Here is a 26,011-nt window from a genome sequence, read left to right on the forward strand (position 1 = left end):
TATTAGGTCTACTGGAAATTTATACTCATTTTTGTGACAAATTTTAAAAAAGGGTGGGGTGCTTCATATAAAGACTCTGCTTCAGGTCCACGTTCTATTTTTAAGGCTCTGTATTTGGTGTTCACAAATTTCCCAAGACCATGTATGGTTGCTATCTTCTGTGGCTGTCCCATCTCCTTTGGTTTTTACCTTCACTGAGAAGTGACTATGTGGTTTCTGTCAAATGGAGTGTACTGTTAGAGAAGAGATTCCAATATTAGCCTCTTTTCCCTCATTCTGTTTCTGCCACAGTTTGGGAAGGGCCTGACCAGTCCCTTTTGTCTGGATACTGATTACATCATTACATGGCTCCTGAATGGAAGAGGACTGTGCCACTGCTCATCCGTAGCCACCAGCTTCTGTAAGGACACGTGACAGGCTGTGGAATAGGAAGGACAGCTATTGTCTGTGCTTGTTTCTCTGTAGCCCCAGGGAAGCTTCCGGCATACATTGCCTTCTGATAAATCTGGTTTGCTGGCTAGGGTAGGATGGATCTGCACAGAGTGCAAGACCAGATCTGTAACTTTTGGAAATGAATCCCTAAATACTGAAGCTTTATGCAAGAAAAAGAAACAAGCAGAATTACAAAAATGAACATGTACACTAGGTTTTATTTATAGTTTAGATATTGAAGTCAGATCCATCTCTATAGTAATAATAATAATAATAATAATAATAATTGCAGCTATAGTAAGCATTATTTTGACACACACGTGTCATTGGTGCAAAATGGTATGAAGAATCCCAAGTTCCTCTAGCCCTTGGCCTTGCTAAAAAATATTGCCCAAGTTTTGAGCTGGAAACATGTTTATTTGTTCATATTTGGGGCCACCTGTCTTGAAAGGATTCTTTTGATTTAAAATAAATTTCTTTAAAAATTGGAGATGAGGGAATGAGATAAGAAGAATCTAGCCTGATGTGGAGAAGAGTACACAATATAAAATCCTCCTTGAAACAATGAATACTGTTACACTGAAAAGAAATTTTAAAAAGTAAATAAAATAAAATAAAATCCTCCTTGAATCGCACGAACCTCACGGGGCTTCTAAAACAGAATACTCTATGACTGCTTTTTCAGTGCAGGAAAGTGGCTGTTTTCTATAATTGCTTTTGCTCAGACAAATGTTAACATTTCATGTAAAACACATACACATCTCCCTCTCCCCACACACACTGACTTGGACCATGTGCTTCTTAAAATTTTAATTTTACGAAAGTGGCAGATTTTTACTCTATCAGTTCATGTAATAAGGATCTACATTTTGAACATTTCTCTTTTTTTTTGCTTTAAAATCACACAAATATTATTTAATGAATTTCCATACATATAGTCAAATTTCTTGCTTTTCTCCAAATGTTGTATTTCCAGAAACTTGGAAGAGTAGGTTTCACACATCAGAATCCATGAAAAATATTTTTAATATACCTTTTAGAGGTCCATCCCACATTTGCGAATTCATAAGTTGAATGTCAATTTTAGGTCAAGTATTTGAAGATTACTCTCTAAAATACCTCTAACAAGATATTCTTATTTATTTAAAAACTGAATAATCTTTTTCACAACTAGTAGTAAATCTCTATTTTCCTTCTTCTTATCAAGACATCACTTTGGTGTCTTGAACATTTCTTTGATCACTATCATGAGTCCACAAGATGGCAGTGTTTTCTCAGGGAGTGAAGAAACCTCAATGTGTGTGTTTGTGAGAGAGAGAGAGAGAGAGAGAGGAGAGGAGGGGCTTGGTGGTGTAGCCTAATTGGTAGGAAAGCAGAATAATTTGAAATGTCTGAGGTAGACTCATTTTTTTAGGGCTTAAAATCTGAATCCTCAGTGAACCTGGGGAAGAAAGAACAATGAAATCCTCAAGAGTTTTACTAGTGATCCTGTGGCTTCAGTTAACCTGTGAGTTTGGGGCATCTCTCTGGGAATATAAAGTCCGGTATTTGGAGTTTTCACCTATTCTGGGCCTGTGGGTAGAAACATGAATGATTTCCCCCACTAAGGGAGGAGGGGTGGGGTACGAGGCCTGTGAAAATTCATTTAAGTTCTGGAGAGTAAGTATCCACTACCCAAAGAATATCCTTTGACTGACCCTTGTCTTTTTTCATAGGGATGAGGAGTCAACAGAAGGGAGTGGAGCAGAGTCCCGGATCTCTGAGCCTTCGGGAGGGAGACACTGCCTCTCTCAACTGCAATTATAGCGACAGTGCTTCCCAGTACTTCATGTGGTACAGACAGTATTCTGGGAAGGGCCCTGAGTTGCTGATGTACTTGTACTCCGGAGGTGAAAAGACGGAAGGAAGATTTTCGGGACAGGTTGATAGAGCAAAACAATATGTCTCCCTTCTGATCAGAGACTCCCAGCCCAGCGACTCAGCCACCTACCTCTGTGCAGTGAGCACACAGTACTTCCCTGGCACCTGCTATCTGTACCCAAACCCTGTAGGGTCCCAGCAATGTCTGATATAGAGCCTAGGCTGCAGGGTAGAGAAATTCTGTTTGCTCTCTAGATGCACACGGGAATTAAAAGCATTAACCATGGCCATAAAATGCCTTATACCCACAGGCAGAGCATGGGAGCACAGAATGACTTCAGATTTCCTGAGAAGGATCGCCAAGTTAAGTACCTAAAAAAGTTCCAGACACTGAGGAATTTTGTTACGGTGATTAAAGACCGGCATGGATCAATTATGAAAATACCATATGATATTGAAGATGATATCTTAGAAAATGTTGAGGGAAGGAAGTTGATAACACCAAAGATTATATCAAAAAACCCCTCCTCTGGGGGGTGTCTGGGTGGCTCAGTGGGTTAAGCCTCTGCCTTCGGCTCAGGTCAGGATCTCAGCGTCCTGAGATGGAGTCCCACATCGGGCTCTCTGCTCAGTAGGGAGTCTGCTTACCCCCTCTCTCTGCCTGGCTCTCTGCTTACTTGTGATCTATCTCTGTCAAATAAATAAATAAAATCTTAAAAAAAAAAACCCTCCTCTGGAATTGCCCTACAACTTATGCCCAAGTCCAGGAAAAAATGTTTCTGGCTTGATAGAAATAAGGCCTTGTGGTAGATGTTACAATTACGGGGAGGGGGGGGGGTGTAAAAGTCACATTTATTGTAAAGCTGAAGTTGTGGCCCATTAGACAGGACACTGTTTATGTAGTCCAAAGTGTGGGAAAATCTGGAAATGGGGAGTTAATATTTCTGTTCATTTTTGTTCCTATAGTCACTGATAAAATGATGCAACCTGGAATTTCCTCTCATTTCCAGTATGCTGGCTGCACTCCGTCCAGCTTTACTGAGTTCATATAGATTCACTATTTTTTCTCTTTCCTTAATTCCTTCTAGAATCACTTATTTATATGTTGTATTTTCCTTACAATTATAATTCTGCTCACTTTTCTGTTCTTTTTAGTGTGAGGTCTCCACCATTTGGCATATATCAGTCTGTTCTGATCACTGACAATTAGAACAGGACTCTCCCTTTCTCCACTTAAACATGGGGTGCCCAGGTTACTCTCTCATAGCGTAAACACACATCAAACGTGTTCACCTGAAACCAAGGAATCTCCTTCACACTTTCTGCCTGACAAAGAAAAGTATTGCCTTTGTAAGTTTGCACTGATTAGATAATGTCACATGTTCCTGGCTAATTTTAAGTATCATCCAGCAGCACAAGACCATATGAAGCTCAGCTCAGCTGAGGCAATTAATTTTAGTCCTTCTGCCTGATGAATGGCTTTAAAAGGTAATATAAAGCCTCTCAACCGTACTCTAAAGTAGAATATTCTCTTCTGTGACTAATTTCTCAGTGAAGTTAATTACTCTTCTATTTTTACAAAGCTCCCATTTCTCCCTTATTCGGGGACTAATACCATGTACTACAGAAGGTGACGTCATCACAGATTCAGGGAGGAAGGAACACTTTCTGCTGAAGTTCTGATGATCACCTCTCTGAAATGAGAACAGAAGACAGCTAGTTCTCTCAGATCCTTGGTCCTGCCTCTGGAGGCAGAGGGTGATGCTGCACAGAAGAGACGTTTGTTCTGGTTCCAGGTCCTCACCAGACACTCAGCCCCTCCTCCCTGCAGCTGGCTGACGTTGTACAGAGAAGAAACCGTGACAAGAAGAGGCCAGAAGAGGAACACTCCTTCTTATGGTCTTTGAAACTTGTCAAAGCAAAGGACTTGTCCAGCCCCACCTCCCCACTCTTCTTGTAGCTCTGAAGTATCTACTCTGAAGTATCTACTCTGAAGTATCTCAGTGATCTTGGCTACTGTCCCACCTGCTCAGGAAGCCCACAGTGTCTCCACTGCTCAGCCATGCTCCTGCTGCTCATCTCAGTGCTTGGCGTGATTTTTGCCCCAAGTGAGTAACATTCTCTTTCCTTTCCTCCCTACACAAAAGTGACCATGTTCTAATTGGATGCGGAATAAAGACACCTTCTCTTATCACATTAAGTCTTTGTTGGATTCACTGACTCTGCATTGACGTTTCAGGAGGAACCGGAGCTCAGTCGGTGACCCAGCCTGATGCCTATGTCACTGTCTCTGAAGAAGCTGCTCTGGAGCTGAGGTGCAACTATTCCTATAGCGGAACTCCTTATCTCTACTGGTACGTGCAGTACCCCAACCAAGGCCTCCAGCTTCTCCTCCGGTACTTTTCAGGGAACACCCTGGTTAAAGGCATCAAAGGTTTTGAGGCTGAATTTAGGAAGACTGAAACCTCCTTCCACTTGAGGAAACCCTCAGCGCATGTGAGCGACACGGCCGAGTACTTCTGTGCTCTGAGTGACACAGCGTCTGGGACTGCAGGGGGAGCTGAACACAAACCTCCTGAGACACTGGGACTCTTTGTGACTCAGGAACTCAAGAGAGAGTTTACCCAGATCTCTTCCTCAGTGAAGAAATATAGGGCAGGACAGGCTGGGCTCTGGGAAACGCTTTACTCTTGAGTAGTTGCTTCAGCAGTAACTCTGTGCTTCATTAAGATAGACTTTGTTCCAGACGGAGGCCTTCTGATGAATTTCTCCAGAAGAGACACACTCCCACCAATTCCCCACCCCACTCCCACGCTGAGTATGTCATGAAGTGTCAGAGTTCTGAAGTGGAAAAGGCAAGAGCACTTATATTAAAAAAAAATCACTTCTAGCATTCATTAATGTAATTAGCACTGCCTCAGGTGTTGACCTCCATGTGGAAAACGGAAGTACTTGGTTATGATGTTAGCAGACAAGCTGGGCCATGGATGTTCTCAACGAAGGCAACATGTACAGCATAGATTTTTAGTCAGTGCAATATAGTCTCCACCTAGATTTGAAGCTTAACTGCCAGCACATAGATATCCAACTGTGTGACACTGACATACTTTAAAGTAAAATAGACACCACAATACCTAGATTTCCAATCTTGTGTAACAGAAAGCCGGTGAACCTAATTTACAATATTCTTAAAGCAATATTGAGATCTAAAAGCCACCCAGTCGCAATTGTTTTTTGAAATAGTTATCCCAGTGATCTTCAAATTAAAAATTTGAGGCTCCTCGTGTACCCGAATGTTTATAGCAGCAATGTCTACAATAGCCAGACTATGGAAAGAACCTAGATGTCCATCAACAGATGAATGGATAAAGAAGATGTGGTATATATACACAATGGAATACTATGCAGCCATCAAAAGAAATGAAATCTTGCCATTTGCGACAACGTGGATGGAACTAGAGCGTATCATGCTTAGTGAAATAAGTCAATCGGAGAAAGACAACTATCATATGATCTCCCTGATATGAGGACATGGAGAAGCAACATGGGGGGGTAGGGGGAAAGGAGAAGAATAAATGAAACAAGATGGGATTGGGAGGGAGACAAACCATAAATGACTCTTAATCTCACAAAACAAACTGGGGGTTGCTGGGGGGAGGTGGGATTGGGAGAGGGGGAGCGGGCTATGGACATTGGGGAGGGGAGGCGAACCATAAGAGACTATGGACTCTGAAAAACAACCTGAGGGTTTTGAAGGGTCAGGGGTGGGAGGTTGGGGCAACCTGAGGGTTTTGAAGGGTCAAGGGTGGGAGGTTGGGGGAACAGCTGGTGGGTAATGGGGAGGGCACGTTTTGCATGGAGCACTGGGTGTTGTGCAAAAAGAATGAATACTGTTACGCTGAAAAAATAAATAAAAAAAAATTTGAGGCTCCTAACCCATAAAAGGATATCAAATATAATATCTGCTGAAAAACTCTTATGTATTTTGTAAGAAGCCACACTAATTCACGATATAATATAAAATTACATAATCAACAAAGATTTCTAGTCTTTCAAACCACATTAATGAAGTTCATAGGAAAATAGATCTCCATGACCAAAGTTCACGATGTCAAAGATTATATTAATTCTAATGGGGTATCCAAAACCAGGGAATATTTTTATTTCCCCTGAAACAGCTGTATCAAAGAGCTCATATGTTTAAGATGTTTTGTATACATGATTATGACTCTAAATTATCATATGTGATTTATGTGATTAAAAAAAATTGAACCAAAATGTTATAAAAGTTTGTACACACAGGAATTAAGCCTCACAGAGCAGAAATTCATTTTGAAGTTAGTAATAAGTAAGCAATTTTACTTCATGTCCTCCAACTTCTTTCTACAGCTCTGTTCACCTCCTCCTTTTTTCAAAGATTTTATTTTTAAGTAACCTCCACACCCAACGTGGGCCTCAAAGTTACAACCCAGAGATCAAGAATCACATGCTCCTCCAACCAAACCAGCCAGGCACCCTATCCCCTCCTCTTTTATTTTCTTCTGGGAAACATCTCTAGTCTACTCCCGAAGTAATATCTCTACTTAATCTGTTGATAACATTTCTTTCTATCTTTTCTGGGAAAAGGACAAAATGATCATGTTCTTATTAAATCTTTGTCTAACTGTCCTCTGTTATAAGAAAAGAATCCTTATTTCTGGGTTCATTTTGTACTTTTCTGGGATGCTATTTGGGATATGAATACACACACACTCCCATGTTTGTCTTTCTTGCTATACCTCAGTGTCTTAAGAATAGCGACAATGTTTCATTCAGTTTTTGATTTCTTAAGACCTAGCACAAGATCTAGTTTAAGAAGACCTTCAATAAATTGCTGTGAACTTATTTTTAAATAGATTGGAGAAATTACATGCAACCCTGAAGGTTCAATTTGACAAGATATTTTAAGATAATAGCCTTCAATAGATGGCATTTTGATGAAGAAACCAGTTCACTTAAAAAAAAAAAAAAAAAAAAAAAATCCCCAGCCTGGTTTTCGACCAGTAGGGGCACTCTAGGCATTACTCTAAATGAGTGACTTTTTCCCTCTAGTTCTAAGATAGTTGGATGTTAGTGAAAATTTGAATGAGAGCTAGCAGCATTTGGGAGAGCATCTGGACTAGTCCTACATTTTCAGGACAAGGAGATCGCCATATATTCATCTGTGAGAACGGTCTGCTGCTGTGATAGGTGTGACAGAGAGGACTCCAAGCAGAACTGAGCATCATCTAGAGCAAAGGGAAAGCTGGAAGCTCCAGGAGAAAACATTTATATTACTTATTTGCCATTTTGATGTTTATAACAAAAATTATAAAGTATTATTCCAAAGATTTCTACCTTCTGTTATACCTCTTCTGAAATAAGAAAAACAGGGGAAAAAGGAGATGAGAAGATGAAGTGAGAGAAAAATAATGAGCATATATAGAGAGAGAGGGAAGAAAAGAGAATGAGGAGAAGAGAGAATTGGGGAGAAAGAAATAGGACATTTCAAAATGTGGCCTGTACGTCATAGTCACAGAACAGAATCCGCCAGGTGTACCTGCAGGGTATACAGGGAAAGTGTTGGAAAAGAGATGAAGGGAGATAAAAATGAGATCAGGGTGACCATCATATACATGTTCTATTTCCTTCCATCAACCAAAGTCTTGTTGGAGACATTATATTTGTTCATGATGACCATAAGTCTGAGATTTACAGAATTCTCCTAATTACATTTAATTATGTTCACTTCTTTAAGGGGATTAGTAAATTAACAATGCATTCAATGATGTATTCCTTCTTTGACACAGCTTTCCTTTTTCTTTTTTTTTAAACATTTTATTCATTTATTTGACAGACAGACAGAGATCACAAGCAGGCAGAGGGGGAAGCAGTCTTCCTGCTGAGCAGGGAGCCTGATGTAGGGCTCAATCCCAGGACCCTGAGATCATGACCTGAGCTGAAGGCAGAGACTTAATCCACTGAGCCACCCAGGCACCCCATGACACAACTTTCTTATAAGTGAATTCTCAATCACTTTTCAAATTATGTGTCCTGATTTTCGACTAAGGAAATTGGGTCACTGACCCTGATCATTTTTTCAGGCTGTACTTGACCCAGATGAGGACTTTATTTCTCTCTGAAGCTTCTTTTCTCTTTCTTTACTCCCCTCTTGACATGTCTGAGTACTGAGGGCAGTCTATGTGGAGGTGATCCTATGAGATGAGCCTAGATGTTTCTGTGCCCATGGTCAGCCATGTAGCAGTCAGCAGGGCAATGTCGGTGCCCTGCTGAAAAACGAGGAAACCTTTTTGCTCTCTGATCTCCTGGTACTCCTCTTCATTAAGGACAGATTCAGCCTGCTTGCTACTTCCTTTTCAGCTATTTGGGGGCTAGAGGATAGGCTTTCTTAAGAGAAAAGGTTCCTTCTCAGAGGCAGGCCAAGCTCTCTCAACGTTCCATAGTTTTCTGCTCTTCATCCTCGAGTTCCCTGATATCTAAGCCCAGATTTATATGTGACTCCACATAGGATTCCTCACTTGAGCTCTCTTGGCATAACCTGGCTGGTCACCACTCTTTGGCAACGCACAGGCAGTCAGGGACATTTTCAGTCTATTATCTATCTAGAATTGCCTTCTTTCTAAGCTAAATGGGTGTTTATTTTTATTAACATATAATGTATTATTAGCCCCAGGGATACAGGTCTGTGAATCATCAGGCTTACACACTTCACAGCACTCACCATAGCACATACCCTCCCCAATGTCCATAACCCAGCCACCCCACCCCAACCTCTTCTCCCAAGCAACCCTCAGTTTGTCTCCTGAGATTAAGAGTCTCTTATGGTTTGCCTCCCTCCCAATCCCATTTGTTTCATTTTTCCTTCCCTACACCCCAAACCCTCTACCCTGCCTCTCAAATTCCTCATATCAGAGAGATCATATGATAATTGTTATGACCTATTTTTAAAAAAACTTGTAGAACTTAAATTCTAAAGGGCCACTTCTTAATGTAGGGAAGGTCAGAATCAATGACGATGGATGAAAAATCTCTTGATCTGGTAATGTTTAAACATTTCATTAGCATACCTGTACAGAAGTTTAAATTTCTATGAAATGTGATCTATCAATATTTTCTATTATGGTTTCTGACTGAGAGATTAAACAAACTATGACCATCCCAAATTTATTAAAAAATAGCTTATCTTTTATTTTATTTTAAAATGTTAAATATTATCTCACTTGGAATTTATTTTGTAGCAGATATTAAGGTAGTTGTCCACATTTGTTTGTTAATTTCTAAATGACTCTCCATTTATCAAGGCACATTTAATTTTTTTTAACTTACCTTTCCCCATTTTTGTTATAACTAAGTTTCCATCAGTAATTTGTATGTTTGAACTTTCAATTCCATCCCATTGATCTATCTGCACCTTTATAGTAACACGATTTTTCAATTAGTAAAGCATTCCACTTTGTCTTATTAACTGTAGAGGAAAACGCCTCTTCATTCTGAGAATTTCAAGGCTTCCTGAAAAGACCAAGATCATCTGCAGTATCCGATTTTGCCTCTAGAGGAAGATGTTACACAAATTGAACTTCACAAAAGCCAGAAACCAACCAGGTCTTTGAAGAAGAGCTTTTGCTTTACATACCGGGAAACTCACTTACCACTCTGTCAGTGTCCATGTGGCTGAACCGTTTGCAGAAAAGAGCCCCTGTTTCTCTGCAGTTCTGACATGAGGGCCACCCTCCTCTCAGTGTTGGTGACAATATTCACACTCGGTGAGTACAATGCCTTTTTATTCTCTTTCTGGGGTCTTCCTGATTTAAATTAGTTGAAAGGAATATTCTCCTCAGTCTGCCAGCCTCTCCCTGATGTTAAATTGGTGTTACAGGAGGAGCAGGAGCTCAGACAGTGACCCAGCCTGAGGACCACATCTCCGTCTTTGAAGGGGACTTTGTGCAGATCAAGTGCAACTACTCGTATTCTGGGAGTCCCGTGCTCTTCTGGTATGTCCAGTATCCCAAACAAGCCCTCCAGTTACTCCTGAAACACATCTCAGGAGAGAGTACCAAAGGCTTCATGGCCAACCTTAACCGAGATGAGACATCTTTCCATCTGAAGAAACAATCAGCTCAAGAGGAAGACTCAGCCACGTATTACTGTGCTCTGAGTGACACAGTAACTGGTTTCATAAGGGAAGCAGAGCGCAAACCCTTTAGGAGTTGCAGAAAGCATTTCTTCAGAATTTCTTTTTTTTTTTTAAGATTTATTTATTTTAGAGAGAGGGAGAGAGAGAGTGCACGTGAGTGGGGAAAGCAGCAGAGGGAGAGAGAATACCAAGCAGACTCCACGCTGAGTATGGAGCCCAACAGGGAGCTCGATCGCACAACCCATGAGATCATAACCTGAGCTAAAATCAAGAGTCTGACAGTTAACTGACGGAGCCACCCTGGTGCGCCTCTTCATAAGTTCTCTATATGGCCATGGTGGGGTATTCTTTCTCTGGAGACTCATATTGAGTTTACCTCTTAGATATATTATCATTGGCTGTCAGTTAGCTATAGATTAATCTCAAAAATTTGCCCAAGGAAATTCTCATTACCAACTCTGTTTAATTAGTTTTAAAGATATAAATGTGTTTATTCTGTCTAGTAGTGCCTGGAAAAAGTACTTCTGAAATAAACTATGTAGCACAGCATAAAAACTTTTTTTTTCTTGGCCCAGGACAACTCTTCAGTGGGTTGGGTCTCACCTCTCCAACTCCTCTGCCACCCAATCCCACCCCACATATGTTCATCACCTTATACCTAAACACAGTTCCTTGAGGGTACTCTACTGTTTGATGGCATGTGAATGCCTTTCCTGTCATGTACTTTACGGACTCCTACTAACTCAACCAGAAGAAAAAAGAAACCCACAGTAATCTGAATCTAATCAGTAATTATTAATACAAATAATTTAAAAGAACTCTAAAGAACATAGAAATAGCATATGTAGGAAGAAGCTCTTACCTTAGGATTAAGCCAGGGTTCCCAAGTAAGTGACATATTGTAATACTGTACTCTCCAAGGACTCTGATCTCGATGGGGAGTGTGTGGCTGCAGCTTGCAGAATAGTGGAGAAGTGTGTTGAGGTGCCAGAGAAAAAGGCTGGTAAGCAGAAAAACACCTACGAGGGTTCCAGCAAAGTTGTAGGAAGCTAGCAAAGGAGCAAAACTTGCTCTGGGGACTCAGCAGTCTTGCCAGGAAGCTGATGTGTGGCTGTCACTGAACCTTACTGCAGGTGAATCCCACTGCATGTCCCTCAGGCTGGCTGGCCAAGAACTTCAGGAACAAGAAATGTGAAGACATACCAGCACTGGGAAGAGAAGCTTCTCCCTCCTGCAGTGCCCTTCCATGTTCCTCTTATTGGCATAGCTTGATATCATGCCAGCTGGTGAAGGAGAGATGTTCCATGGAGCGGGTCCAATATTGCAAATGGGGCACTGAAGTTTGGATTTTGCAATAAGAAAGAAAGGCAGTAAATCAATGACTGGCACACTTTATTCCTATGGTTACTTATCTTTCATATGCACCTCTGCATGCACATTTGAACTTCTAAACAACAATGAAATGACTATGTTACAATCTAGCAAACTAAAACTGTCCTTTAAACAAGAGAAGTTCTTAACCTTTCCCCAAAATGAGACCTGTAGTCCCAACAGTCATTAGCCTTCTCTTGCTATATTAATCATTTCTAAAAATTCAAAGGAAATTCCATTGAATATGCTGTTATGCACAGACTAAATCACAAAGTTAATCTTTGACAATTTATATATAGTGGTGAGAAGGAGGGAGAAAGAAGAAAATGACAGCATAAACAGAAGAACACACATGTATAAAGAAAAAAGAGAAGATAGAGAAAGTTACCACATTTTTGGAGTCCACATTTTGTTATAGGGCTGCAGTTGACACAGCTCTGTTTCCCTGCCCAAAGCCATAACCTCCCTGGATTTGGGTTGTTTGCCTTGCAAAGTGACCCCAAACTTCATTCTCAAAGGGTCTGAGCCCTTAATGATCCTGCTTTTTCGTTTATTGCTCTGGTGTTCCATTAACATTTACAATTACAATTACAGTGTAATTACAATTACAATTACAATTACAATGAAACTTTTCATTGTAATTGTACTTTTCATCCCAGCTAGCTCACCTCCCAGTTCTTTCCAGAGGTCAGCAATGTCTCTGTTTCCTTTTTTTTTTTTTAAGATTTTATTTATTTGAGAGAGAGATCATGAGCGGAGGGAGGGCAAAGGGAGAGGGAGAAGCAGACTCCCCCTTAAGTGGAGACCCCAATGTGGGGTTTCATCCCAGGACCCTGGGATCATGAGCTGAACCAAAGGCAGATGTTTAACCGACTAAGCCACCAGGGTGTCCCTCTGTTTCCTAACTTTTCCTGTATACAGCCAAATAGATACAATCAATAATGGAGCTAGATTCTTGTGAAGCGGTGGAAGAGTCACTTAATTTCTTAGAGCCAGGGGTCATCTTTTAACCACTAGTAAAAAATTTCGTCACAAATATTTTTCAAAAGTATGTAGCAGAGACCAGAGAGATTAAAATGTAAACTCCTTAAATAACATCAGTTCCTTGATCAGAAAGCTTTACTGTTTCTTTGTCTCATAGTGACAAACACCCAGGGTTGCTGTGGTAGTCACCCAACACAAACCTTCTTCTAGAAGTACCTCCTAGCACTCTCCAATCTCCAGCCAACAACCTCTCCCCTTCTTCCTTTCTTTCCTGTCTTCCTTATGTTTCTTCCTTCCCCTCTTCCTCATCCCTCTAGTTTACACACAGAACATCTTAAAGCAGTTTTTGAAACCATTTAGAAAATACTCTAGGGGGTGTTTGCCATTCTTTTTTACTGTTCAGCATCAGGAACCATTTTCTTGTAACAACAACTCCAATAATTTTTGAGTCATTAGTAAATGTCAGGCTCTGTTCTAAATCGTATTTTATTATCTCATCAATCATTTCCAGAACTCTAAAAAAGCAATATTATTATTACTCATCATCCACATTTTATAGTCAAGAGAATACAGATAAATATGATATAAACAGCTACTGAATGGGTAGATCTAAACTTGATCTCCCTGGCCTGATTGCAAAGCTTGTTCTCTTCCTGTACCCTACTGATTGCTTCCATAGAAACAGAAATATCAGATACTCATTATTAGGAGATGAATGGTTCCCCCACCCAAATTTGTATGTTCCTAGCCCCCCAGTACCGCAAAATGTGACTATATTGGGAGTAGGGTTATTAAAGAAGTAATTAAGTTAAAATGGAATTATTAGAGTGGGCCCTCCTCCAGTATGACTGGCGTCCTTATGAGAAGAGATTAGGATTGGACCACAGGCACAGAGGGAGGACAGTGAAGACACAGGGCAGGAAAGTGGGCATCACTGCTTTATAATTGTTTCTGACGCGCCCTTTTTTCCTTTTGAGAGTGCATTCATCCGCCATATGATGCTGCTACCACAAGATGGCAGTGTCTCTCCTCAGACTCAATAGGTTTGAAATCCGTTTGTGTGTATTGAAAACGATTGGGTTGGCTTCTGATTGGCCAGGTAAGACTCCAGCATCCAGAGGGAACAAATAAATATACCCCATAGAAAGAGCCAATGCTTTCGATTGAGTCTCCTGGCCGCATTTCAGTCCATAGAACCGAGTCTTCTGTGATCCCAATAAGGAAGAAGAATGGAGAAACTCCTGGAATTGTCTTTGCTGATACTATGGCTTCAACTACCCAGTAAGTTGAGGCTCTTGGTAATGGAAACGAGGTGATCAAATTTATAGAAACAGGGTGACCTAAGCCCAGAGCCCACAAGACTGACTTTGGGCAAATTCTTCTTGTTAAGTTGAAAATGTGCCAGAAAATTATGGAAAGAAACGTAAATACTAAAGAGTGAAAGTACAATGGCTGACTCTCAGTGTCTGGCCTTCTGTTTTTGCCTAGGGGTGAACAGCCAGCAGGAACAGCATCGTCAGGTCCTGAGCATCCAGGAGGGTGAAAATGCCACCATGAACTGCAGTTATAAAACTTCGATAAGCTACTTACAGTGGTATAGACAAGACTCGGGTCAAGGCTTTGTCCAGCTGATTTTAATACGTTCAAATGAAAGAGAGAAACACAGCGGAAGGCTACGGGTTACACTGGACAACTCCATCAAAAGCAGTTCTTTGTCCATCATTGCTTCCCAGACTTCAGACTCTGCTACTTACTTCTGTGCCACAGGACACAGTGTTCACCAGGCACCTGCAGCCTCTGCACAAACTCTGCCCAAGCTGCCCCTTTGAAGCCCCACAGTGGGTAGCATTTGTGGTTAAGTCTTCACAGGAAGGAGAGTCTACAAAGAGCCGGCAAGATGAAAGACGGACCCTCTCAAATTCATGGTTTCTTTGGAAGCACCTTGTACCAAGGCAAAGGGTATGAAGTTTAGAATGAGAAACTACAATGCCAGGCTCAAATCTGCCAATCCCAGTTCTATGGCTTTGGGCAGAGCATCAGCATAGCAGCCTTCCCTTTCCTCACTGGAAATGAAGGGCTTGGAATGACAAGCCCGAAAGGCCCTCCAAGCTCTAATTTTATCAGGGAAGAAGCTAAGCTCTGGACACTTATGGAGGATGAGGAAGGACTTCTCTGTATTAGAAGGTCTCATATGTGCAATCCTCTGGAGACCCAGATGGCCCCTTGAGATGTGTGAGATTACTTTCACCTCCCTCCAACTCCTGTATAGAAAAAAGAAGTAGAAAGGATCTTGGAACTCTTTTCAGCCAAATTTTCCAATTTAAAGCTGAGGAGTGGAAACATTGTGTACCCATAGAAACAAAGCTCCAAATCTCATTCTGCATTTACTACTCCTGTGATTTCCAAGCTTCGATCTCTCCACGAATCAAAGGAGAACTTATGAGATAAAGGCATAATTTATCTCATAAATTATGAGATGCATGTTCTCCACTGCCACCTGGGTGAGAGATGCATGTTCTCCACTGCCACTGCTCTGAAATTTTGTTTTTAAAAAGTGGGTACTTCTATCATCAAACACACAGCAGTTTTCATTTATGTCTCTTCCTAGTAGTAAATAAATCTTGGATATAGTTGTCAAGTATAATTCAAGTATCATTAACCTACAGTGTTATATTAGTTTCAGGTATACAATATAGTGATTCTACAATTCTATTCATTACTCCGTGCTCATCATCATAAGGTACTCTTTAATCCCCTTTGTCTATTTCACCCATCCCCCCCATCCACCTCCCCTCTAGTGACCACCAGTTTGTTCTCTATAGTTAAGTTTTGTTATTTATTTATTTTTTTCTGTATTCACTTGTTTTGTTTTGTGAATTCCAAATATGAATGACATCATATTGTATTTGTCTTTCTTTGACTAATTATTTTGCTTAGCATTATACCCTCTAGATCCATCCATGTTGTTGCAAAAAGCAAGATTTTATTCCTTTTTATGGCTGAGTAATATTCCATTATATTCATATCTAGCTATATGTCTATAGATCTCACATCTTCTTTATCCATTCATCATCGATGCATACTTGGATGGCTTCTACATCTTGGCTATTGTATATAATGCTACTATAAACATAGAGATGCACATATCTTTTCATATTAGTGTTTTCCTTTTCTTAGGTAAATATCCTATAATGGAATTACTGGATCATATGGTTTGATGTAGCTTTCTTTTTTTTTTTTTTGATGTAGCTTTCTTAATCAAATTTTGATACTACTGGAAATGTGTTTGTGGAGAAAATTGGGCATTTCTATTTATGCACATATTTGGTAAAAAAAAAAAAAGGTGGGGGAGAATAGAGGAAATGTTCTACAGAACAGTGGTTCCCAAATGCCAGACTTCAACCGTCAACATCACCTGTATCAGAATCACCTAGAGCACCTCTGAAGATCTGAAGTATTGGGCTCTATCCCAGCTTACTCCCTCAGTCTCTGATGGAAACAATGAATTTGTGTCCTTAATGAATATTTTCCATATCAGTTTAGAGATTCGTTCAGGCTCATGTCACAGAAAACTCAAGTGATAATATTTTTAACAGGCTGGAATTTACTTTCCTTTCCCATAAAGAAGCTCTATCATTTGCAGGGGTGGTATGCTGGCTTCATCATGTTAGGAAGGATCAAGGGCTTTCTAGTTCACTGTCTCTCATCCTGGAGGTGTCATTGTTGGTTTTATACTTTAAAGAAACTGCTAGAGATCTGTCCATTTTATACACCCTCCAGGCAGAAAGAAAGAGAAAATCACAGGGCAAATGGGCACATGATGGCCAAGTTAATCTTTTCCAGAAACTATACCCAATGGCTTCTATTTCCATTTCATTTTCCTGTTATTTAATGTCTCCACCTCTCTCCTATCTGCAAGTGAGTCTGAGATATCAGGACTATTTTTTGTCTTAACATGTTGCCACCCACATTAAAATCAGGATTCTATTAGTAACAAAAAGGAGACAATGGGCATGACAGAGGGAACGAGCAGTTTCTGCCACAGCCTCACACCAGGGTGTATCAGGACTCATATGCTTTTTACTTATTCCTAATTATTTATTTTTAAAACACCAAAACCAATCTATCTCCCAGTTCTGTCAAATTTCTCCTAAAAGTCTTCCAGAAGACATCCCAACCCCTACAACCTCTCAGACTCAACTCCACAATCCTAATTACAAATCCACCTTAATCCTTCGTTTCCCCACTCTTAGCACATTTAACATTTGATCTCATGACTCCTCAATGTAATCCTTTGGAGTCTCTGGTCAGAGTGCAAATTTGACCAGGTCAGTCACCTGGATCTCCACCTGCTCTTAGAATAAAGAAAAACTTTTTAATGACCTACAAAACCTTGCATGATTTAGGATCTTGCTACTTTGCTAGGCTCATTCCACAATATTTCTAATCCCTCTCCCTTCTTCCCACTCTGTCTGCCTGTCTCGGTCTTCACAAATACTGGTGTTATTTAAGTTTCTTAAAAGCACTTTGCTTCTCCTATGTGACCTTTCAGAGCAACTTTAGGTGATTTTCTCATTCTTTTTCCCTTTCTGAAAATTCTTTTCCCTCCCTTCAAAAGAGTAAAAATTACCTAATGCCTGTTCTTTCTCATACATCTGGTAAAGAGTAACTGAAGAAAGCTTGATGTGTACTCTTAGAATCATAGGTCCCTGCTTTTTCAAACTTGTAGTTTTTCCTTTATTTCTTTGATTATTTTATTAAAAGCTATTTCCACTACTACTTCGTGAGCTCCCTAATAACAGGGACTATATCTGAGTTTTTACTCCTTAATCCTCAGCACCAGAATATCTTAGGCATTAAGATCAACAAATCTCCTTCTTCTCCTTTCTATTATTTGCTTATTTAGTATCCTTCCTTTATTTTAAGCATCCGCAAAGATAATATTGATAGGGAGCGCCTGGGTGGCTCAGTGGGTTAAAGCCTCTGCCTTCAGCTCAGGTCATGATCCCAGAGTCCTGGGATCGAGCCCCACATCGGGCTCTCTGCTCTGTGGAGAGCCTGCTTCCTCCTCTCTCTCTGCCTGCCTCTCTGCCTACTTGTAATCTCTGTCTGTCAAATAAATAAATAAAATCTTTTAAAAAAAAGATAATATTGATAATATTTCAATGAAAGGACAAAAAATGAACACATGGCTGAGTCTCTCAGACTGTAACCTGTGGGACTTTGGAGGTTTATGGGTAAATTTCCAGGGCTAAGTAGGGGTTGGCAAACTACAGCCCACAGGTCAAATCTGGCTGCCACCTGTCTTTGTAAATTAAGTTTTATTAGGAAAAGAGCCATGCCCACTTATTTGTGCATTGACTCTGGCTGCTTATACTGTGACATCAGAGTTGGGTATCTGCTCAGAGATATGACTTCAAAGCCTAACATATTTACTATTGTATCCTTTACAGAAAAAAGTCTGACAACCCCTGAAAATAGGAATTACTTGAGAATTTTTAGATTTGTGGAGTTTTTTGTTGGATGAAACAAAATAAAACAATAATAGCATATTTCTAACAATCTGTATGACCAACTTAGAGTACTCTCCTTGGTTTTATACTTTTGTTCTTTATGTCACTTTTCCTAAATTAAAGACAAATGAATTAATGACATTTTACAAATAAAGACATCACAGTTGTTTAAATGGAGAAAATGGCTTGGGAAATTTTGGTTATGATATGGCATGAGGTACTACACACGAGCCAGACTCCCAAGAACCTATGTTACCATGGTTACCACAATGTTCCCATTGGAAAAGGGTGAGTCACTTACACTCAATGTTTGAATATATCAACATACAATTCAATAGATTTAAGAGTAGCAGTAAATGCATAATGTGTTTTTCTTTTCAGTGGTGAATTTTGGGTGCTTTATTACATTATTTATTTTACTTTTGTAAAGTGGTAAGTTAAATGACTATTTTTGCATAGGAAAAGTAAATGTACTCGGAACAACTGATTATAATAATTCAGACAATAGTACATGAAGCTCCAAATCATTTCAATCCAGTCAGTTATTGAACTACACATATCTTTAGTATTCCTCTAATGAGCCTACATCAATCCTTTAGTTTCAACAAAAGATCATCCTTCATGTTATTTGAACTTGAATTTGATTGATTTTATATTTTGTTTGCATTTTTTGTTTGGTGTGGTAATTGTGTAAGACCTATGAGCCTAAAACATTTATACTGAACTTCATTTTCGTGTATATTATGGCATCATAATATTTTTTTAAAAATGGTATGAGAGTGGTTCCTTATATGAAGATCTGTAACTTACTCACTTTTGAAAAACACTGAATGCACCTGTTATTGAGGTCTGGGATCTGACTCTGGAAGAAGCTAGTAACACCTTCATAAGAAGATAATTGTACCTATCAGACATATCCACTCATTCATTAATCATTCATTCCTAAGGTATTTTTTTGAGCATCTCCTACTGGCTTATATATTTTGAGAAACTGGCCACTGAGACTAATGAGATTAAGTTCCTGATCTCAGGAGCACCAAGTCTAGTTTGAAAAACAGAACACAAATGGTTCTACTATGAGGTAGTAATGACAGTGTAGATAGATATGTAAAGAGGGAACAGAGAGGAACTGGCTTAAAGACATGGGGGTGTCCTTTTGCAAGGAAATGCTGTGTTAAATTGGTTCTTAAAGAATGAATAGAAGTTAGTTAAACAAAGTCAGGGGAGGAAGGGAGCACCATGTCAGCAGAAGGGCTCTTCCTTTGGCTCGAGAGGGAACAGTGGATGTATGTGTCAAGAAAAGTCTGAGATCATGTTTTTTTTTACACTCTCAGTACACCCTGAGTATACGAAGATAGACTCAAACTAGCTTAATACTCAGCTTGAAGAGACACTAGATGCTGGGATTAAGGAGATTTAGGGAACCATGGTGCCCTGCATCTTAGAGAGCGTGATAGAGGATGACCCACTGTCTCAGCCTCAGGCACCACCTTGCAGTCTGCAAAAAGTTTCCTTCCAGGAGCCCTCCCCCTCCCCACAAACACCTATTTCCTTTCTATGTCTACAACTTCAGCTCTGGGCCAGGGTAAATACCAGCTCAGTTGAAAAGTGGCCGGCAGGGTCAGGGGGGAACCACAAGAGGGCACTGCTCTCTTCAGTCTGTGGTTTGACACAAATTCATCTTCCATTTCTGAACACGTCCCCTTTTTTAGAGCCTGTGAGATGAACATGCAGGGTAGTTTGTCTTGCTAAACACATGAACCCAGATTTTCTAAAAGACTCCACTAAAGGATAAAGAAACTAGAGGAACAGCCCTCAACTTTGGATGTATCCCCAGATAAAGCCTTCTGTTGCTTCTCCACAAGTCATGCTGTCTACTTCCTACTCAGGACTTGTAATCTTGCTGATACTGAGTAAGTAACATTTATTCAAAATTCCCAAGATGTTCTATTCTTTGGTTTTAGGATGACTTATTTTTACCCTTCCTAAAATGGGAAGTATTCTTTTTATATTATCAATATAACAAAGTCTTTACTTCTTTTTCCCCTAGGAGGGACCAGTGGAGACACAGTGACCCAGACAGAAGGTTCTGTTACACTCCCTGAGGGGACACCGTTGACCCTGAACTGCACCTACCAGAGCAGCTACTCAGTTTTTGCTTTCTGGTATGTCCAGTATCAAAACAAAGAGCCCGAGCTCCTCCTGAAGAGCTCATCAGAAAACCAGAGGGTAGAGAATCACGGTTTTCAGGCCAGTCTTAAGAGTGACAAGTCCTTCCACCTGGAGAAACACTCCGTGCAAATGTCAGACTCGGCCGTGTACTACTGCGCGATGGAAAGCACAGTGACAGCAGCAGCAGGGGGAGCTGAGCACAAACCCAGAGGGGCACAGGAGAGGCCTGGATGTGGGCAGGCTGGAGGGCAGAAAGATGAGTTCTCTGGAGTCAGTGTGCTGGGCTGGACACAGCTAGAGGGGAAGGAAAGAATTCCAGCTTGGATGCCTCCGCACTCAGGAATCCTGGCATTACTTTGAGCTAGGAATGGAAAGAGGTGATCTAGGTGAAAACGTAGGTTATAGATATGCTTGTAAATAGAATCCTATAGTACATGGCCTTTTGTGTCCGGCTTCTTCACATAGCATCATCTTCTCAAGGTGTATCTATGGGTCAGTACTTTATTACTTTTATGGCTGCACAGTAATCCATTGTATGGACACCTCATATTTTCTTTTTCCATTCGTCCTTTGATGGGCATTTTGGTTGTTTTCACTTTTTGGCTATTATTAATAATGCTGCTATGAACATTCATGTATGGAGTTCTGCTCTTTTAAACTCTAATACATTGTAAGTTAGAGGTTTCTGAATATTTTTGGGTTTTTGATTTTGCTTTTTTGGGTACTAACATTTCTTTGTGGATATAAAATGAACAAATATATAAGAAAGTGCTCCTTACAAATAATGATTTATACCAAAGTAAGATATTATTATTCTAAGGCATAGCTACAGTCATTCAAGAAAATTTCTAAACATCTCCTCATATGTGCCAGTTATTTTAATAAGTATTGGGGATACAGTTTAGGTAACAGAGTTTCCTGTCTTAGAATTTTATAACACAGTGCATTAAAATACCACATAAGTCTTAAAATAATGCTTTTTTCACAAATCATTTTATTCATGCACTGACTTCTATTTGTTCCCAAATATTTATGGTGCTTACAGTTTTATGGGCATTGGGCCAGGCACTTTAAATTCCTCTCCACCTCTCTCTAGATACTACCAAACTCTCATTTTACAGATGAAAAAATTGAGGTTTAGAAATGTTAAGTGACTTAAGGTTACAAAACCAGCTGGGAGCAGTAGTTGGTCTAGGCCCAAATCTGATACGTGACCAATATTCTTAATAGCTAATTGATTGAAACTTCTAGAAATCTGTCCTTTTTTTTCTCCCAGAATACTATTGTAATCTTAGATTTCATAATTGTTGATGCTTTCATTTGGTGGAGAAGAACCCAATGCAATAGTAAAAGCTGTAGTTTACTTAACTGGCAATCACAGGAGTCTATATTCTTGAACCACAAGGTTGCTCATACATTGACTGAATAGCCTGGCTATTTGAGGAGTCATTGCTGAGCCCCAGGGGCTGTTATCAGGAGACATACAGGTATTTAGCATGGAAATGGGGGCTATATTTTCCAAATACAAACAAAAATACTGGATGTGGCAAATACATCTAGTCATTGACTGCAGGACACAATATTTTTGTTTTTGCTACAGTGTAATATCTCATTTAAAAATTCTTTTTCAAATAATTAGTAAATGCAGGTATAATGTCAATATGATGTGAAAGTTTTGATTCTCATGGATTTTTCCAAACACATTGATAATTATTTCACATCAAAGAACTATGAGGGGCAAGTTTCTCACTACAAGAAAACCTGAACTCTACTTTAGTCTCAGCTGAGTTTGTTTTAGTGGTTTTTTTTTTTAAAGATTTTATTTATTTATTTGACAGACAGAGATTTCAAATAGGCAGAGAGTCAGGTAGAGAGAGAGAGAGGAGGAAGCAGGCTCCCGCTGAGCACAGAACCCGACGCGGGGCTCGATCCCAGGACCCTGGGATCATGACCCGAGCCGAAGGCAGAGGCCTCAACCCACTGAGCCACCCAGGCGCCCCTGTTTTAGTGGTTTTAAGAATTTCTAGGGTTTTTAAGGTAAACTTACCGCATGAAGCTGAGAGTGAGAATAAAAGTATCATGGAGCTATCCTCACCTCTTGTGTAAACAATTCTAATTTATGAAGAGTAATAATATTAAAAATTTTGAAGAACTGACTCTCAAAGAGACACATATTCTTATGGACCTAGATCTAGAGAAGAAAAACACAAAAGTCCCAATATTTAAGGCTGTGAAGAGTTTACTGATTATAATGCAAGGGCCAAATGCCAACAGGTATTGAACTCCACTGCTATTTTTGCTAAAATTTCTATTGTTTTTGAAAATGCTGTGGCTACAAAGTTGTATATTTTTAGGATTTTCCCTCTTCCATTTTCCACCATAATTTATGTCTGTAGTTTGGAAGAGCAGGGGTATTTCAGAAATATGTGTATTGAGTTATAACAGAAATTGCTAAGCTTAAGCACTGAGTAGAATTTTCTAGACAGTAGCTCTTATATCTACTCAGAGGTAGGCAGGGCCACTTTATTTCCCTTACCTAAATAATTTAAGGTATATTTCCACATATTTGCTGACAGTCTAAAGAAGAAATGTTCTAAGACTTGAGCAATAATCACACCAGCCTTCAGATTGTATTGGTTTCAACCTTGAGTACTACCAGAATAAACATCAGCGAAGTTCCACATGTCAAGACAAAAGCTAACAAGGAAATGGCACTTTCCCCTGAGGAAATATTCAACTCACAGGTAAGTTGCGAGACACTAAATCTTTATAGATTATGGTGGGGTTTTTTCCTCTCTAATTTTAAGAGTATGTAAATATTTTTTGATATACCTGAAATATGACTAACGGATGAATTTTCCCCAAGATGAGGTCATAGTTGGCAAAGAGGATATTCTCATCCTGTATCCAGTTAAAATGCAAGCTGTCTTGGAAGTGGGGTGAGCTTTCTAACCTGCTTCAAGAAACTAGGAGAAAGTATCATCCACTCCCAGAGCACGAGACAGTTTCTCACTCCTCTGCTCATCAACAGGAATATGGATGGGACTTTGGTCACTGACCTGTGTCTCTACTAATAGTGTTCCCATTGCACCAGACATCCTCTCTGCCTCTTTGTGGCCAACAACCTGTCTATATACACCTCTGGGGATGATACTTCCTGGAAGGAAAATGGGGAGCACAGCAGGTGACAAAAGATATGTTTTGCTGCTGGGATATATGGCCTAGGCACCGAATCACTGCCATTTCATCATTTCGTAAAATGTGGAGTAGTCTTGGAGAATAGATAGTCACCCTTCTTACCTTACAAGGCCTAGGTCTCCTTCCAAACACAACAGATGTAATCCCTCCTCTAAACTTCCCAGTCATGGAATGCCTGGGTGGCTCTGTCAGTTCAGCATCTGCCTTCAGTTCAGGTCGCAATGCTGGGCTCCATCATCCGGTCCCTCCTCAGCAGGAACTCTGCTTCTCCCTCTCCCTAGGCTGCCCACCCCGCCCTGCTTATGCGCGCGCACGCGCTCTCTCCCTCTCTAACATTCTGTCAAATAAATAAATAAAATATGTATTAAAATTTTTTTTAAAAGATCTAGTAAATAAACTTTCCAATCACTCCTTAAGCCTTCTTGGTACTTGCCACTTGATACCTTGTCTTGTGGTCCTGAAAATTCATATCTAGAACGACACTACAAACAGAGTGGGTGAAGCGAAGAAGACACGAAGTGTCTACAAGAGCGTGGAGCAATGGGAGTTCTCAGATGCCACTGGAGGCAACGTGAACTGCTACAACCTTGCAAACCATTTGACAACACCTACTGAAGCTGAACATATACATAACCTGTGATCCAGCAATTACACTTGTAGGTGTATACACAACAAACAAATGTGACCCATGTTCATTCAGAATCAATGTGCAAGAATAAGAACACATACAGCATCATTAATTATAGGACCCTTAAGCTAGAAAACACAGATGTCCATCAGCAATTTCAAGGGTAAATAAATTCTGATAACAGACTACATAGCAAGAGAATGAATAAACTTGCTATATGCTCAATATGGAATGAATCCCACAAATATGACTAGTGAAAAGTGTCAGACACAAAAGAAGCTCAAAAATCAGTCAGACTAATCTAAGAAATGGTAAGTCAGGAGAGTAGAAGTGGTGGTTATCTTTATGGGGAGATAGTGACTCAGAGATTGAACAAAGGAGGTTTCTAAGATGTTGATAACATCCAGGACTTCAATCTGGGTGTTAGTACTATGGGTGAGTTCACTCTGTGAGAATGCAACAAGCCCTACACTTAAGTTTTGTTTATGTACATATAATACACTTCAATAAAGTTTTTAAAGGTATACATTATTTCTCCATTAATTGGGTTCTGAGAACACAATTCATAGTCAATCTATTTTCATATCCCTATTGCCCCTCACACTATGCCCTCATTTAACAGATGCTTAATAAAGGTTTGTTCAGTAAGACTGAGCTACTTTGGATAGATATTTGCAAAGATTCTTTGCTCCCAGTTCCAGGAATTCAACTTGCCAGGTGGACTTGAACTTCCTTCTAGTGCTTTCCTCTCTAGAGGACTGCCCAAGTTGAGATACTCAGCCGCTCACATCCGGTTTTCTGTAACAGCCTTTTAACTAGCCTTCCTTTTACCAAGATCTCCTCCCTGGATCCTACTCATATCTCACAGGATAATTTATCTTTTTAAAAAACACAGCATTGATCACAGTAATCCTCTGTTTAACAACCTTCAGTGACCATCCTTTGTTTGCAGTATTAAGGTTAAAGCTCTCGGTGTGACACTCAGTGGCCTCTAACAGTTTTGTCAGGAAATTTCTGCTTCAGCAGATTAAGTCTGACTCAAGAATGAAGTTGGGGAACACTCACTGTACTCTTTAAATAGCCCTGCCTACAGCCTATTTCACCCATGATCACCGCTAACTGGGTGCTTGCCATTTTGATTCCTCCCAATCCTAGAGATCATCTCAGACCATCCTGCCTCATGAAGAATTTCCTGGTCATTCCAGCTCACGGTGACCTCATCTTTCCTACGAAAGCCCTGCCACTAATTATTGCCTCTGATAAATTAACTGATATTTTAAAAATATTTCAATTGTACCACCTAACTTTACAATGCATTTTCATAAGCATTATCTCATTTGCCCCTCATAATAATGTGAGTAAGCCATATGTGAGTAATGTGAGTAATAATGTGAGTAAGCCAATAACAGAGAGTTATTCTCATTTTCCAGTTTAAAAGCCCTAAGGTTCAGAGAGGTGAGGTGACTTAAACCAGTGTGCTCAGCCAAGGGTACATCCCAGGCTCATGCAAGCTCTCTATACTAAATTATCTAGCTGTGGATTTATATAATATCACCCCAGAAAGACTATACATTTTTTGAAATGTGCTTACACTTTTGTATCCTTCAAGCACTGGACAAGGCATTTAGGGGCTCTGCAAATATAAGTTCTTCTACTCCCACATTGTCCCCACTCAGCTCA

General features: G+C 40.0%; 4 gene segments (V, D, J or C); all 4 read left to right on the plus strand.

Moving 5' to 3' along the window:
- Positions 1–4,094: 4,094 nt before the first annotated feature.
- Positions 4,095–4,986, plus strand: LOC123943627. The segment is given in 2 exon segments: positions 4,095–4,400; positions 4,532–4,986. Coding segments are annotated over 2 exon segments (501 nt in total).
- A 4,969-nt stretch (positions 4,987–9,955) lies between these two features.
- Positions 9,956–11,518, plus strand: LOC123943628. The segment is given in 3 exon segments: positions 9,956–10,094; positions 10,208–10,494; positions 11,387–11,518. Coding segments are annotated over 3 exon segments (465 nt in total).
- A 2,478-nt stretch (positions 11,519–13,996) lies between these two features.
- LOC123944270 lies at positions 13,997–14,690 on the plus strand. The segment is given in 2 exon segments: positions 13,997–14,101; positions 14,309–14,690. Coding segments are annotated over 2 exon segments (393 nt in total).
- Positions 14,691–20,094: 5,404 nt separating this feature from the next.
- Positions 20,095–20,865, plus strand: LOC123943629. The segment is given in 2 exon segments: positions 20,095–20,246; positions 20,384–20,865. Coding segments are annotated over 2 exon segments (570 nt in total).
- Positions 20,866–26,011: the final 5,146 nt, after the last annotated feature.

Source organism: Meles meles, chromosome 6 (genome assembly GCF_922984935.1).
Source record: "Meles meles chromosome 6, mMelMel3.1 paternal haplotype, whole genome shotgun sequence".
NCBI classification, from domain to species: Eukaryota; Metazoa; Chordata; class Mammalia; order Carnivora; family Mustelidae; genus Meles; species Meles meles.